This window comes from Eucyclogobius newberryi, unplaced genomic scaffold (genome assembly GCF_026437365.1).
Source record: "Eucyclogobius newberryi isolate DKJ021-1_F unplaced genomic scaffold, fEucNew1.0.hap1 SCAF_11, whole genome shotgun sequence".
In the NCBI taxonomy this organism is placed as follows: Eukaryota; Metazoa; Chordata; class Actinopteri; order Gobiiformes; family Gobiidae; genus Eucyclogobius; species Eucyclogobius newberryi.
In genome coordinates, this window is record NW_027315735.1 from 36,356,119 (window position 1) to 36,370,894 (window position 14,776).

General features: G+C 43.9%; 2 protein-coding genes across 2 annotated transcripts in view; both read left to right on the forward strand.

The window, feature by feature from the left end:
- Nucleotides 1-773: 773 nt before the first annotated feature.
- LOC140347514 (fibrinogen-like protein 1) lies at nt 774-11,151 on the forward strand. Its single transcript, XM_072433997.1, has 7 exons — nt 774-855; nt 3,839-4,004; nt 4,747-4,906; nt 6,626-6,723; nt 6,809-6,897; nt 7,637-7,824; nt 10,849-11,151. The coding sequence occupies exons 1-7, from the start codon at nt 811-813 to the stop codon at nt 11,045-11,047; spliced, it is 945 nt and encodes a 314-aa protein (XP_072290098.1). The 5' UTR covers nt 774-810; the 3' UTR covers nt 11,048-11,151.
- A 2,872-nt stretch (nt 11,152-14,023) lies between these two features.
- The window catches only part of LOC140346504 (fibrinogen-like protein 1), a 7,196-nt gene continuing 6,443 nt past the window's right edge, over nt 14,024-14,776 (forward strand). The window contains exon 1 of the mRNA XM_072432607.1: nt 14,024-14,063. Within this exon, the coding sequence (XP_072288708.1) occupies nt 14,024-14,063 (40 nt within the window). The remainder of the gene's footprint in view (nt 14,064-14,776) is intronic.

The window sequence follows — 14,776 nt, forward strand, 5'->3', positions numbered from 1 at the left end:
CATGCCTGAAACACCTCCCGAGGGAGGCGCCCAGGAGGCATCCGGAACAGATGCCCGAGCCACCTCAGCTGGCTCCTCTCGACGTGGAGGAGCAGCGCCTCTACTCCGAGCTCCCCCCGTGTGGCCGAAAACGGAAGAAGATGGATGGATGTGATTACCCTGTGAAAGGCTCGGACGCGGCTTTAAACACGTTTAACACGGGATCTGGCTTTTTGTTTGTCGTTCACCAGAGATTACGGGGGGACATCAAGCATATCCGATGACGGTCAAAGTCATTTGTTAAGTTTTTTTCTGGACAAAAACTCAGATGTATGACACGTTTGTGAAGCTCAATACAACTTTGAGACTGTAACATGTAGATCTTTCACATTAAAACAAACAAACGTACATTTTCCACCTGAACATTTTTGTTTTGTCATAAACTCATCCGCATTTCGATCTTTTGTCTTGTCGTTCTTTTGAAAACACTGGGGACATTTTAAACACTTTAAAAGGAGTTAAAGTTGTGTTTCTGAAAGTATTCTCAGTATCTTCTGCTTTTGTGTCACAGGCCGAGTGAAGAGCAGAAGAAACACTTTGTAAATACACACTTTAATAAATACTTACTATACAAAGCTCTTTTTGTCAAGTCCAGTACTTTCTTGGCCCATTACTTCATTTGTGAGTGATATTGTTTCGCACTGACGTGTTCTGGACAGTCGGACACGCCTCCACATTTCTGGATTCTGGAGAAAATCAGGAATTTGAACCTGAAACAGACATTTTGAGTTTGATAAAACTGAAGCACGAGAACAAAAGACTGAAGAAGAGATGAGGACGATCGTCATGAGCCTGATCTTCATCCACGCTGCACATGTGAGACTTTAGTCCTGCTTTAGTCCTGCTTTAGTCCTGGTTTAGTCCTGGTTTAGTCCTGCTTTAGTCCTGCTTTAGTCTTGCTTTAGTCTTGCTTTAGTCTTGCTTTAGTCTTGCTTTAGTCTTGCTTTAGTCTTGCTTTATTCCTGGTTTAGTCCTGGTTTAGTCCTGCTTTAGTCCTGCTTTAGTCCTGCTTTAGTCTTGCTTTAGTCTTGCTTTAGTCTTGCTTTAGTCTTGCTTTAGTCTTGCTTTAGTCTTGCTTTAGTCTTGCTTTAGTCCTGGTTTAGTCCTGCTTTAGTCCTGCTTTAGTCCTGCTTTAGTCCTGCTTTAGTCCTGCTTTAGTCTTGCTTTAGTCTTGCTTTAGTCTTGCTTTATTCTTGGTTTAGTCCTGCTTTAGTCCTGCTTTAGTCCTGCTTTAGTCCTGCTTTAGTCCTGCTTTAGTCCTGCTTTAGTCCTGCTTTAGTCTTGCTTTAGTCTTGCTTTAGTCTTGCTTTAGTCTTGCTTTAGTCTTGCTTTAGTCTTGCTTTAGTCCTGGTTTAGTCCTGGTTTAGTCCTGCTTTAGTCCTGCTTTAGTCATGCTTTAGTCCTGGTTTAGTCCTGGTTTAGTCCTGCTTTAGTCCTGGTTTAGTCCTGCTTTAGACCTGGTTTAGTCCTGCTTTAGTCCTGGTTTAGTCCTGGTTTAGTCCATGTTTATTCCTGTTTTAGACCTGCTTTAGTCCTGCTTTAATCCTGGTTTAGTCCTGGGTTAGTCCTGGTTTAGTCCTGGTTTAGTCCTGCTTTAGTCCTGTTTTAGTCCTGGTTTAGTCCTGGTTTAGTCCTGGTTTAGTCCTGGTTTAGTCCTGGTTTAGTTCTGCTTTAGTCTTGCTTTAGTCCTGGTTTAGTCCTGCTTTAGACCTGGTTTAGTCCTGCTTTAGTCCTGTTTTAGTCCTGGTTTAGTCCTGCTTTAGTCCTGCTTTAGTCCTGCTTTAGTCCTGGTTTAGTCCTGGTTTAGTCCTGGTTTAGTCCTGGTTTAGTCCTGCTTTAGTCCTGCTTTAGTCCTGCTTTAGTCCTGCTTTAGTCCTGGTTTAGTCCTGGTTTAGTTCTGCTTTAGTCCTGGTTTAGTCCTGGTTTAGTCCTGATTTAGTCCTGCTTTAGTCCTGCTTTAGTCCTGGTTTAGTCCTGGTTTAGTCCTGCTTTAGTCCTGGTTTAGTTCTGCTTTAGTCTTGCTTTAGTCTTGCTTTAGTCTTGCTTTAGTCCTGGTTTAGTCCTGGTTTAGTCCTGGTTTAGTCCTGGTTTAGTCCTGCTTTAGTCCTGCTTTAGTCCTGCTTTAGTCCTACTTTAGTCCTGGTTTAGTCCTGGTTTAGTCCTGGTTTAGTCCTGCTTTAGTCCTGGTTTAGTCCTGCTTTAGTCCTGGTTTAGTCCTGGTTTAGTTCTGCTTTAGACCTGCTTTAATCCTGGTTTAGTCCTGGGTTAGTCCTGGTTTAGTCCTGGTTTAGTCCTGCTTTAGTCCTGTTTTAGTCCTGGTTTAGTTCTGCTTTAGTCTTGCTTTAGTCCTGGTTTAGTCCTGCTTTAGACCTGGTTTAGTCCTGCTTTAGTCCTGGTTTAGTCCTGGTTTAGTCCTGGTTTAGTCCTGGTTTAGTCCTGGTTTAGTCCTGCTTTAGTCCTGGTTTAGTCCTGATTTAGTCCTGCTTTAGTCCTGCTTTAGACCTGGTTTAGTCCTGCTTTAGTCCTGGTTTAGTCCTGGTTTAGTTCTGCTTTAGTTCTGCTTTAGTCCTGGGTTAGTCCTGGTTTAGTCCTGCTTTAGTCCTGCTTTAGTCCTGTTTTAGTCCTGGTTTAGTCCTGGTTTAGTCCTGGTTTAGTCCTGCTTTAGTCCTGGTTTAGACCTGCTTTAGTCCTGCTTTAGTCCTGGTTTAGTCCTGGTTTAGTCCCGCTTTAGTCCTGCTTTAGTCCCGGTTTAGTCCCGCTTTAGTCCCGGTTTAGTCCCGCTTTAGTCCCGCTTTAGTCCCGGTTTAGTCCCGCTTTAGTCCTGCTTTAGTCCTGGTTTAGTCCTGGTTTAGTCCTGGTTTAGTCCTGGTTTAGTCCTGCTTTAGTCCTGCTTTAGTCCTGGTTTAGTCCTGGTTTAGTCCTGGTTTAGTCCTGCTTTAGTCCCGGTTTAGTCCCGCTTTAGTCCCGCTTTAGTCCCGGTTTAGTCCTGCTTTAGTCCTGCTTTAGTCCTGGTTTAGTCCTGGTTTAGTCCTGCTTTAGTCCCGGTTTAGTCCCGCTTTAGTCCCGGTTTAGTCCTGCTTTAGTCCTGCTTTAGTCCTGGTTTAGTCCTGGTTTAGTCCCGCTTTAGTCCCGGTTTAGTCCTGCTTTAGTCCTGCTTTAGACCTGGTTTAGTCCTGGTTTAGTCCTGCTTTAGTCCTGCTTTAGTCCTGGTTTAGTCCTGGTTTAGTCCTGGTTTAGTCCTGCTTTAGTCCTGGTTTGAGGCCAGTTCTTGTCCTACTTCTCATGTTGACTTTATTTGGTGTGTCTAAACCTGTTGTACTTATACATGATAGTTTTATACAAATGGAGCAGGTATTTGTGGAGAAAACTGTAGAAAATGACAGGAAGTGAGATATATATATATATATATATATATATATATATATATATATATATATATATATATATATATATATATATATATATATATATATATATATATATATATATATATATATATATATATATATATATATGGATGGATGGGTAGACGTTGCGTGTTACACATTCACGAGCCTGTGACAGTTTTAAGGTGGAAGGTCTGAGCTTTAACACTGTTCTAAACACATGTTCCGAGCAGTGATGAGGTCACTCACTCTAAGTCATTAAAACAAATAACAGCCTATTGTACAATATATTATTATATAAATATTATATATATTAATATATTATATATTTGTTTAATAAACAGGTTAAACATGTTACATGTCTCTGTTTGGTTGCCATGGCACCGCTGCACACATGTTGTTTTAAACGGCAGGTTGTGGCAGACAGTTGCTCAGAGGAAGCGTCTCGTCTCAGAGAGAAAGAGAGAGACCTGAAGCTCCAGCTGCAGCGACAGGAGCTGCTCCTGCTCAGAATGAAAGAGAGAAGCACCGAGCACCGAGGAGCATGGGTGGAGCCGCCAGCGGACACGCCCCACAGAGGTGAGGTCTGAGCAGGTAACACGGACACGCCTCACAGAGGTGAGGTCTGAGCAGGTAACACGGACACGTCCCACAGAGGTGAGGTCTGAGCAGGTAACACGGACACGCCCCACAGAGGTGAGGTCTGAGCAGGTAACACGGACACGCCTCACAGAGGTGAGGTCTGAGCAGGTAACACGGACACGCCCCACAGAGGTGAGGTCTGAGCAGGTAACACGGACACGCCCCACAGAGGTGAGGTCTGAGCAGGTAACACGGACACGCCCCACAGAGGTGAGAATTCATATGCAACACTTTGCAGGTTGCGTCTATAGCAGAGCTTAATTAGAATACTTCATTAAACTTTTAGCCACATTTTAATGGAGGAAAACTTTTATGAACTTTGATGTTAAATATTTCACTAAATTACATTCCCTTTTGTACATTTTGACCATCTCCCTACAATGTTCTTGGAGGTGTTACTATTTTTAAAAATGGACTAACCCTTGTATACAATCTGGTTGCTAAGTAACAATTGTAGAATTACCTCTGTGTTATATTTGCTGGACATGTCAAACCAGGAAGTGACATTTTAAACGTCACTAAAACTGCCAAATTGGAAAAAAACAAGCAAAATATGAAATTTAATCTTATTTTCTTTGTTTTACTGAAAAGTGCAGTTTAATGTGTCACGTGGACGTTAAGTGAGGATCAGTTTCATTCCGGTACATTCCGTTTCATTCCGTTTCATTCTGTTTCGTAGACTGTGCTGAGGTGTTCAGCACCGGCTTCAGGTCCAGTGGCTTCTACAGGATCCGCCCTGAGTCGAGTCTGTCTCCAGTGAGAGTTTACTGCGACATGAGCGGCGGAGGAGGCTGGACCGTCCTCCAGAGACGCACGGACGGGTCGCAGCGCTTCAACAGGTACAGTCCACCAGAGGGCGCAGCGCTTCAACAGGTACAGTCCACCAGAGGGCGCAGCGCTTCAACAGGTACAGTCCACCAGAGGGCGCAGCGCTTCAACAGGTACAGTCCACCAGAGGGCGCAGCGCTTCAACAGGTACAGTCCACCAGAGGGCGCAGCGCTTCAACAGGTACAGTCCACCAGAGGGCGCAGCGCTTCAACAGGTACAGTCCACCAGAGGGCGCAGCGCTTCAACAGGTACAGTCCACCAGAGGGCGCAGCGCTTCAACAGGTACAGTCCACCAGAGGGCGCATCGCTTCAACAGGTACAGCCCACCAGAGGGCGCAGCGCTTCAACAGGTACAGTCCACCAGAGGGCGCAGCGCTTCAACAGGTACAGCCCACCAGAGGGCGCAGCGCTTCAACAGGTACAGTCCACCAGAGGGCGCAGCGCTTCAACAGGTACAGCCCACCAGAGGGCGCAGCGCTTCAACAGGTACAGTCCACCAGAGGGCGCAGCGCTTCAACAGGTACAGTCCACCAGAGGGCGCAGCGCTTCAACAGGTACAGTCCACCAGAGGGCGCAGCGCTTCAACAGGTACAGTCCACCAGAGGGCGCAGCGCTTCAACAGGTACAGTCCACCAGAGGGCGCAGCGCTTCAACAGGTACAGTCCACCAGAGGGCGCATCGCTTCAACAGGTACAGCCCACCAGAGGGCGCAGCGCTTCAACAGGTACAGTCCACCAGAGGGCGCAGCGCTTCAACAGGTACAGTCCACCAGAGGGCGCAGCGCTTCAACAGGTACAGTCCACCAGAGGGCGCAGCGCTTCAACAGGTACAGTCCACCAGAGGGCGCAGCGCTTCAACAGGTACAGTCCACCAGAGGGCGCAGCGCTTCAACAGGTACAGTCCACCAGAGGGCGCAGCGCTTCAACAGGTACAGTCCACCAGAGGGCGCAGCGCTTCAACAGGTACAGTCCACCAGAGGGCGCAGCGCTTCAACAGGTACAGTCCACCAGAGGGCGCATCGCTTCAACAGGTACAGCCCACCAGAGGGCGCAGCGCTTCAACAGGTACAGTCCACCAGAGGGCGCAGCGCTTCAACAGGTACAGCCCACCAGAGGGCGCAGCGCTTCAACAGGTACAGTCCACCAGAGGGCGCAGCGCTTCAACAGGTACAACAGGTCCTCTGCATCCTCTGCTCCTTTTCTATTTCTCTTTAAAAAAAATGCTGACATTTGATACTGAAGGGAATACCAAATATATTAACTTTAGATTATATTCATTTTAGTCATTCTAAGTTGTGCTGAAACTGGCCTCACATAGACCACATTCCTAGATAAGGAGAACGCTGCAGACCCAAGGACATCTCTCTGCAATAGAACGGCGAATGGAAGAATATTGAGAGAAGGCGTCAACCTACATATGACGCCCCATATCGAAATGTATACATTGTTTGAGCGCGCAGGGAGAGGGTGCAGTCCGGAATGTAAGTCACCGACACATTCGTTAGGGATAGAAAGGTAAGCGCTCTGTTATCTGTATTAGAATTGTACTGACAGGGATTAAACACTTGATTCATTTTAACTGTTTTGATTCTTGCCTTTTTCTTTCATAAACGAGCACGCCAACAATACCTTGACTAGATCGGGTTTAGAATTAGAAGCTTAACGGGGAAAACACCAAAATAATGACTGTGGAGTCTCGCCTTAAATACATTAAAAGTCATGTTGTTCAGGTCTTGGGAGGAATACAAGAACGGTTTTGGAGATTTTGAATCAGAAAGAGGAGAATTTTGGCTGGGAAATGACAACCTGCATCACCTGACGACACAAGGTGAACATCACATACTGTCGTTTGTATGTATTAAATGTATCAAGAGTTTGAAATGTTAATATTCTGATGCTTTTGGTTGTTGAAGGGAACTATTCTCTGAGGATAAACCTGGAAGACTTTGATGGAAACCAGCGCTACGCCGAGTACAAGGACTTCAGAGTGGCACATGAGCAGGTGCAGAACAACATGATCCACTTACATGTTTAATGATCACAATTGACACAACAAAAAGGCAAATCCCGAGTCTAACAAGAATATACAATCTCTGTCTTATTACAAACTTGTCAACTGTCACATCAAGGCACTTGAATTCCATTATAATTGTAATTCTTCTCTTAAAAATACTTAAGCCATTCATTTCCTGACACCATGGTAACATTAGGGTTTATACTTCTACCCTACATGTAAATTACAGCGTACATTTGAAAGTGAACTTTTACACAAGTTGTATGTATATAGTTAATATATAAATAAGAATAAAAGGGGGCCAAGCATTGACCCTTGAGGTACACCAGCCGGTCCTTTGGTGAAATAGTCCTTTCTGTCCGTACACATTGTTTCTTACATTGAATCTGCTGAATTCCCTCTGACAAAAAATGTTAATTTTATCAACAGTATTTTAGGAAGACCAAAGCCAAACACTTTTCTAAGATAAAGGAAAACTGCGCCAACACAAGCAGCGCTATCAAGCTAGCTTTTCAACGTTAAGTCTAATTGCATTACTTTAAATCAAACCTTGATTTAGCTCCGGTTTAATCTTGCATTTAGATCTAGTGGCTCCAATTAAGTCCAAGTTTAATCCTGGTTTGAATGGATTTAGTTCTAGTCTAGATCTGAATCAATCACATCTCCTCAGTCTGAACCTAAACCTGCTCCTGACCTCCTGACCATCTGACCTCCTGACCCGTGTTAGGAGCAGTACCGGCTCTCGTTTGGTGCTCACGTTGGCACCGCCGGCGACGCCCTCTCGGGGAACTTCGAGGTGGGCGTGGTGTCCTGGGCCAGTCACCAGGGAGCGAACTTCAGCACCTTTGACCGGGACAACGACAACTACGACGGGAGCTGCGCCCGCGAGGACCAGGGAGGATGGTGGTTCAACAAGTAAGATCACATTTACACTCTCCTGACCTCCGATTGGCCCTGCCCAAAGGGGAGGAGTTATAACTGAAACCCGCCCCGTCCTCGTCTGCCACGGTCTTATGAGGCTGTTGTAGACTGAGGGGAGGTTGTGTCTCTCTTTCAAACCATCGCTTTTCTCTGTCTCTCCTAGTTTTTTTCTTTTCTTTTTTACGGTATAAAACACATACTACATACACATACTTATAAAATACATACTTACTTACATAAGACGTACAACTCCACTAGGTGGCGGTAAATGCACCTTTTCAGTCGGCTGTCGACCGCCATTAAAAGTAACACAACAACAACAACAATAACAACATGGGTTCTCCCTCATTAAAATGTGTCTTCAAATGTGCGATTTGATTTGTGTGAGGGCGGGGCAAGTGTCAGTCAACTCCTGGGTTTGGGGAGGACCAATCAGGGCTCGGGAGGGTATGAATGCTGCAGCTCAAACTGTTAAAGTGTCATTACCGTATGTTACGGACTTTAAGTTGCACCAGCCAAAAAATGCATAATAGAGAAGAAAAAAACATATATAAGTCGCACTGGAGTATGAAATGCTATTGCAAGTGTGAAAATAACACATAATATCACATATAAGTCGCTCCGCAAATATAAATAAGTATAAATATAGCCGCAAGCGGCAATGATCGGCCCTCGCCACGCCGCCGCCGCCACGCCCCAATTGTCCTTTTATTACGCCTACTGCTGAATCTGTGACGCTGTCACATCTTCTCCCCTTTGTTTTACCATCAAAAAGCAATTTTATTTTGAATTCTTGGCAAAATGTGCGGCTTTGCCGCACAGACACCGTGACTCTTAGAATAAAAATGTGGATAACTTTTGATGGTCCTGAAGATGAGTCTCACCAAATTTCAGGTTAATATGTCTAACGCCCTGGGAGGAGTTTGTGAAAGTCTAAAGTGTAAACATGTTCTGGCGATTTCCCCATTGGAATAACATGGAAGGTTTCGGTCATCGTTACAGCAAAGCCATAACAATTATGACATGGGTCTCATTGACTTTTTTGATGGGGCTAAAATTGAGTTTTGTGTCAAATTTCATATAATTTCGCAAAACTAAATATTTAACCTCCATATAAAATCTGTAGGGGGTGCTGTGGCTCCAAATTAATTTATTTCACTTCAAGTAGGTTTAGGGCAAAGAGTTTAACAACTGATTCTAATTTGACGCAATTCGGACTTTATCTGGGCATCGGCAGAAATGTTAAATTTGGGAGATTTCTGAAATTCTTGCTACAGTTTACGGCTTCGCCGCACAGAGACCGTGACAGGTATCAATGTCATTTGAATAACTTTTGATGTCCCACTCCTCAGTAGCATTTTCACCAAATTTCAGCTTTTTAGGGCCACCGCCCTGGGAGGAGTTCGTAAAAGTACGACGTTTGGAAAAACTCCGAAGTCATGTTTAGCCATTTTTGAAGCAATATGGCCGACATTTGGTTGGGCGGACGGCGTTGCCGTAATAATATTTTTTACTTCTCTTGTCACCATCTACCTCTGCGCCAAATTTCATGATTCTACGATCAGATTTTTTTTGGGTCATTTCCCATCTCTCAATGCATCTTTGGTACATTTGGGGGCGCTGACGCGCCAATTTTTTTAATTTTAGAAAAAGGAAATAGCCAGAATGTAGAGAGGCACGATTTTTAGAGGTGTGAACATTTTTGTGACTTTTCGTCAATGTTCACTGGGTGAAAAATAGGGGGGTTGGTCCCGAGAAGAAGAAGAAGAAGAAGAAGAAGAAGAAGAAGAAGAAGAAGAAGAAGAAGAAGAAGAAGAAGAAGAAGAAGAAGAAGAAGAAGAAGAAGAAGAAGAAGAAGAAGAAGAAGAAGAAGAAGAAGAAGAAGAAGAAGAAGAAGAAGAAGAAGAAGAAGAAGAAGAAGAAGAAGAAGAAGAAGAAGAAGAAGAAGAAGAAGAAGAAGAAGAAGAAGAAGAAGAAGAAGAAGAAGGAAGAAGAAGAAGAAGAAGAAGAAGAAGAAGAAGAAGAAGAAGAAGAAGAAGAAGAAGAAGAAGAAGAAGAAGAAGAAGAAGAAGAAGAAGAAGAAGAAGAAGAAGAAGAAGAAGAAGAAGAAGAAGAAGAAGAAGAAGAAGAAGAAGAAGAAGAAGAAGAAGAAGAAGAAGAAGAAGAAGAAGAAGAAGAAGAAGAAGAAGAAGAAGAAGAAGAAGAAGAAGAAGAAGAAGAAGAAGAAGAAGAAGAAGAAGAAGAAGAAGAAGAAGAAGAAGAAGAAGAAGAAGAAGAAGAAGAAGAAGAAGAAGAAGAAGAAGAAGAAGAAGAAGAAGAAGAAGAAGAAGAAGAAGAAGAAGAAGAAGAAAAGAAAGAATAATATTCCGATGCGAAAACAAGGTTTCCCATTTTTCAAATATCATGAACTATACATTCGGAAAGCGCTCCGCCCACTTTGTGTTTTTGGCCCTCTATACAGTAATAATGTTCAATTTTTGCATTACATGCTTATATGCACGGAACATGCAAGAGATGGGGAACGTATTCGTGAGCTACTTAGCGCAAATGAGTGCTTTATATGGGGATCATCCCAATTTAAAGTGCTCTTTTAGTGCGTACTTTTGCACGGGCTTCGCCCGTTTACAACGGTAAAGTTCCATTTTCCTACTACTAATTAGTATGCACGGGGCGTGTGTGAGTGAAGGAGTGCGTTAGTGAGTGTTTGGAAGTGGGCCAGCGCTTCGCGCTCGATTTCGTGCGCACTACGTGCGCACTTTCGCAGCCGTGCTTCGCACGGCCTTACGAAATTAATAGGCCTCTCGCCAGCTTGTGGCGCTCGGGCCTAAATATAAGTATAAGTCGCACCCCGGCCAAAACTATGAAAAAAAGCTGCGAATTATTGTCTGGAAAATACGGTATTTCTTAAACAGTGACCTTATATCTTTGATCACCATTGCATTTGTCCTCCGTCACGCGCTCGTGTACATTTCCTCCACCAGGTGTCACTCACGCGCTCGTGCACATTTCCTCCACCAGGTGTCACTCTGCGCACCTGAACGGGCGGTACTACCCCGGAGGACACTACAGCGCCTGGTCGGACGACGGCGTGGTGTGGTTCCCCTGGAGGGGCTGGTGGTACTCCCTCAAAGCCACCGTCATGGAGCTCCGGCCCGGCGACTTCCGGACGGACGCCGCCCACGACACCAACGCTGTGCGGGCGAGACCACGCCCCTAAGGGAGACCACAATCAAGAGGCCGGTTTACAAGAACACAGGAGAGGGATGGGCAAAAGGGCACAAAAGGAATGCAATGAATTAAAATCTTAAACAACATTCAAATTCCATTAAAATATGTCTAAAAGTTTAATGAAGTAGTTTAATTAAGCTCTGCTCTTTAAGTGTTATTTCGCATATGAATTGCTTAACATTTTGCACAAAGAGTAAAAAACGACCTTTTCACTGTTGCTTTTGGTCCAGAAGTGGCAGTAAAACACAATTAATGAGACAAAAATAATGTGTTTTCTCACATTTAAAAACACAATGCTCAATGCAACGATCAGCCTCGTGTCTACGGCTTCCTGCTCAGTAACTCTGACTTCTCCACAGACGATCGTTAAGAGGAAGTGATGAGAGGGAGAGACTAAAAAAGAGGAACTCAGATTTGCACCGAAAAGAAAAAGAAACTTAAGAGTAAGAGATTTCCATAGCCTAAACATTCTATCGCGCTGTTGTTCTTTTTGCACTATATTCCATTTAACCATTACCATCATCAAAGTAAAAAATAAATAAAATAAGAGTTTTTTTTTTGTCGATTAGCCACAATTATTCCGTTAATCGCAGCAGCTCTGGATTAAACATAGGCAATAAACAACATTTATACTATTATATCAGATTAATTCATGAAAAGGAACATTACACGGTAAACACTGCTTACAAAGAACATCTCTAATCAAATAAGCACAAATACGTGTTGTTTTTAAATATGATTTTGTTCTCATAGTCTTAGAGGCGACCGTAAGAACGTAAAGCTTTTTTTTAATTGTCAAAATTCTTTATAATAAAACATTTATGACAGATAACAAACAGTTAAAGGACTGCCAGGGGAGCATATTACAATTACAGCTACATTTAATACATCAAAAACATTTAATGACAGTTTTCATGAGTAGAAAATGGCTTTTAGGTTTAAACTTTTGGAAATGGTGAGATTTGTTTGTGGAAAAAAGGGATACTGACGATGAAAATGTACTTTTATGAACGAATTTGTCAAATATAAGAATTAAATGAATTGCGATTTTCTAACTACAGTCCACTTTTGTGTCATGAAAACAAAAAATTATAAGTTCAAATTGAAATCTAAAGTTGGGTTCAATGTGACGTATTTGTAAACATAGTAGAAAAAGCTTCAGTTGTAGTCATCTGGACTCGATAGACGTTTCGACTCTCATCCAAGAGTCATTGTCAATAACAGAATTTAGGTCGAGAACTCCGATATTAATACTGTTCTGTGGTAAGACCCGCCCATTGGGAGGAGCCTTCCTGAAGTAGAAAGAGTTGTTTGTTTCAACAGAAACTCCCCCCTTGTATCTACCGAGCCTATTCAGAATCTTAATGGGCTATTAGAATCCTCTTTGTCTTTGTGAGACCCTGGCTCAACCACCCTGAGTACCTGATTAGCATCTAAATGTCCTGGTCCTGGTCCTCTACCTTTCCAGGGGTTCAGAATCCCATTATAGATAACAGGAAGATGAAACCTAAGCCCTCCATTTCTGTTTAAAGAAGGTCTTTCTTTTTTAACAAAAATAGCTTCCTTGACTCCTCTTTCAAACCATCTTTTCTCCTGCTTAAAACCTTCACCTCACCGTCTTCAAACGAGTGATTAGAGGCTTCAAGATGGAGATGCACGGCACTCTGAGGTCCTGAACTTGTATTTCTTCTGTGCTGATAGAGCCTCTTGTGTAGAGGCTGTTTCGTCTCACCTATGTAACGTTCTTTACAACTTTCTTCACTGCATTGGATCGAATAAACTACATTGCTCTGTTTTTGAGTCGGCAACTTGTCCTTAGGATGAACCAGTTTTTGTCTTAAAGTGTTTCCTGGTTTAAAATAAACAGGGACTTCGTGTTGTCTAAAAATTCTCTGCAGTTTTTCCGACAGGCCAGAGACATAAGGGATAGAAACACCCTTCCTTCTCTGTTCAGTTTCCCTTTTGTCCTAATTCTTGGTTCTCTTCACTCTGTTGAGGGCCCAAGCGGGGTAACCACAGGCTGAGAGGGCATTTCGGACATGTTTTTCCTCTTTCTTCTTGCCCTCTGAGCTGGTGGGCACACCTTGAGCTCTGTGTTGTAAGGTTCTGATCACACCCAGCTTGTGCTGTAGTGGGTGGTTGGAGCCAAAGAGCAGATACTGGTCCGTGTGTGTAGGTTTCCTATATACTTCTATTTGGAGTTTCCCGTCCTCTCCTCTGATCGTGGAACAATCAAGAAAGGCCAAGCGATTCTCCTTAGCGTCTTCTCTTGTAAACCTGATATGTGGGTCCACAGCATTGATGTGATCAGAGAAGGTTTCCAGCTCTTGTTCCTTGATTGTTACAAAAGTATCATCGACATAGCGGAGCCACAGTTTTGGAGCTATGCCTGAGAATGAGGACAGTGCCTTCTTCTCAAAGTGCTCCATGTACAGGTTGGCCACTATGGGAGAGACGGGCGAGCCCATGGCACAGCCATGAATCTGTCTGTAAAATTGTCCCCGGAATTGAAAGTAAGTGGTGTTCAGACAGATGTCCAACAGTTTACATATGTGTTCAGGTGTCAGTTTGGTCCTTTCCTGTCTTACCACAGAACAGTATTAATATCGGAGTTCTCGACCTAAATTCTGTTATTGACAATGACTCTTGGATGAGAGTCGAAACGTCTATTTTTGCAAACTGAGTCCAGATGACTACAACTGAAGCTTTTTCTACTATGGAACACGCCTGGACGAATGAGGGATTACACCGACGTATTTGTAAACAGTCTTTCCAAAAGGTTTTAATAATAGTGCAATTCCAAAAAAGGTGACAAATTGTTTCTGGGTATTTTTTTTTTGCAAAAAATGCCGTTGATATATCGTAGCATAAATTGATTCGTGGGGTAAATTCTGTGGTAAAAACATATCAAGCAGATTTGCGGTTGTGGTAAAGAAAAAGGCGTCAGACGAGCGTGACCCTGCGCATGCGCTCGTTTCCATCACGCGGCTCCGTCCGGCCGAGCGGTGCTTCTCCCCTGCGGCTGCTCGCTCCGCGTCCCCGCCCCTTCGGACCGCGCTGTCTACCGTATCACGCGCTCTCTCGGCGGGTCAGCTGGAGGGGGGAGCGCGCGGGGGGGGGGAAACACAACACAGCCGGGTCTTGTTGTTGTCGTACCTGTCGTTTCTCCTCCTCACGCGCGGATCGGTGCGAGACGCGCGCGGCGGCGACAACAACACGGACATCACGGCCCCGGTAAAGACAAGACGGAGGATGTAGTTTGAGCGCCGGCGACATCTTTGGAGAAAAGGTAAAGCAAGTGCGGTTAGCCCGGAGTGCTTAACAGCATTGAAGCTAGCAGTTTGCTCAGACACAGCTAATATATAACTCTTTCTGTCCTTCAAGTCCGCGCGCGGCTTTAGCTGATTATTTTATATTTTTGTTGTATTTATTTGACCAACAATTATGTATGTTTGGATTCTTCCTTAGCTTCCTGCTCCGACTAGTTGGTTAGCAACAGTCGCTAAGCTACAGGTCACTGCCCGATCCGTGTCGCCCCCGAAGGAGAGCTCTGCGCATGCGTGGTCTACTATTCACGGTTAAATGCCTTGAAATAATCGATTTATACGCTCTAAGTTTAGCTATAGATGTATATATTTTGCTATATTTTTGTGTGTAAATCGAACTATATGGTCTACAACGTTTTTTAATTTACATATTACTAATTTGTATTGGTTCA

Coding starts and splice junctions, on each gene's coding strand:
- LOC140347514 (XM_072433997.1), top strand. CDS start 811: ATGAGGACGATCGTCATGAGCCTGATCTTCATCCACGCTGCACAT. Junction 4,907..6,625: donor GGGTCGCAGCGCTTCAACAG/GTACAGTCCACC, acceptor CATGTTGTTCAG/GTCTTGGGAGGAATACAAGA. Junction 6,898..7,636: donor TCAGAGTGGCACATGAGCAG/GTGCAGAACAAC, acceptor GACCCGTGTTAG/GAGCAGTACCGGCTCTCGTT.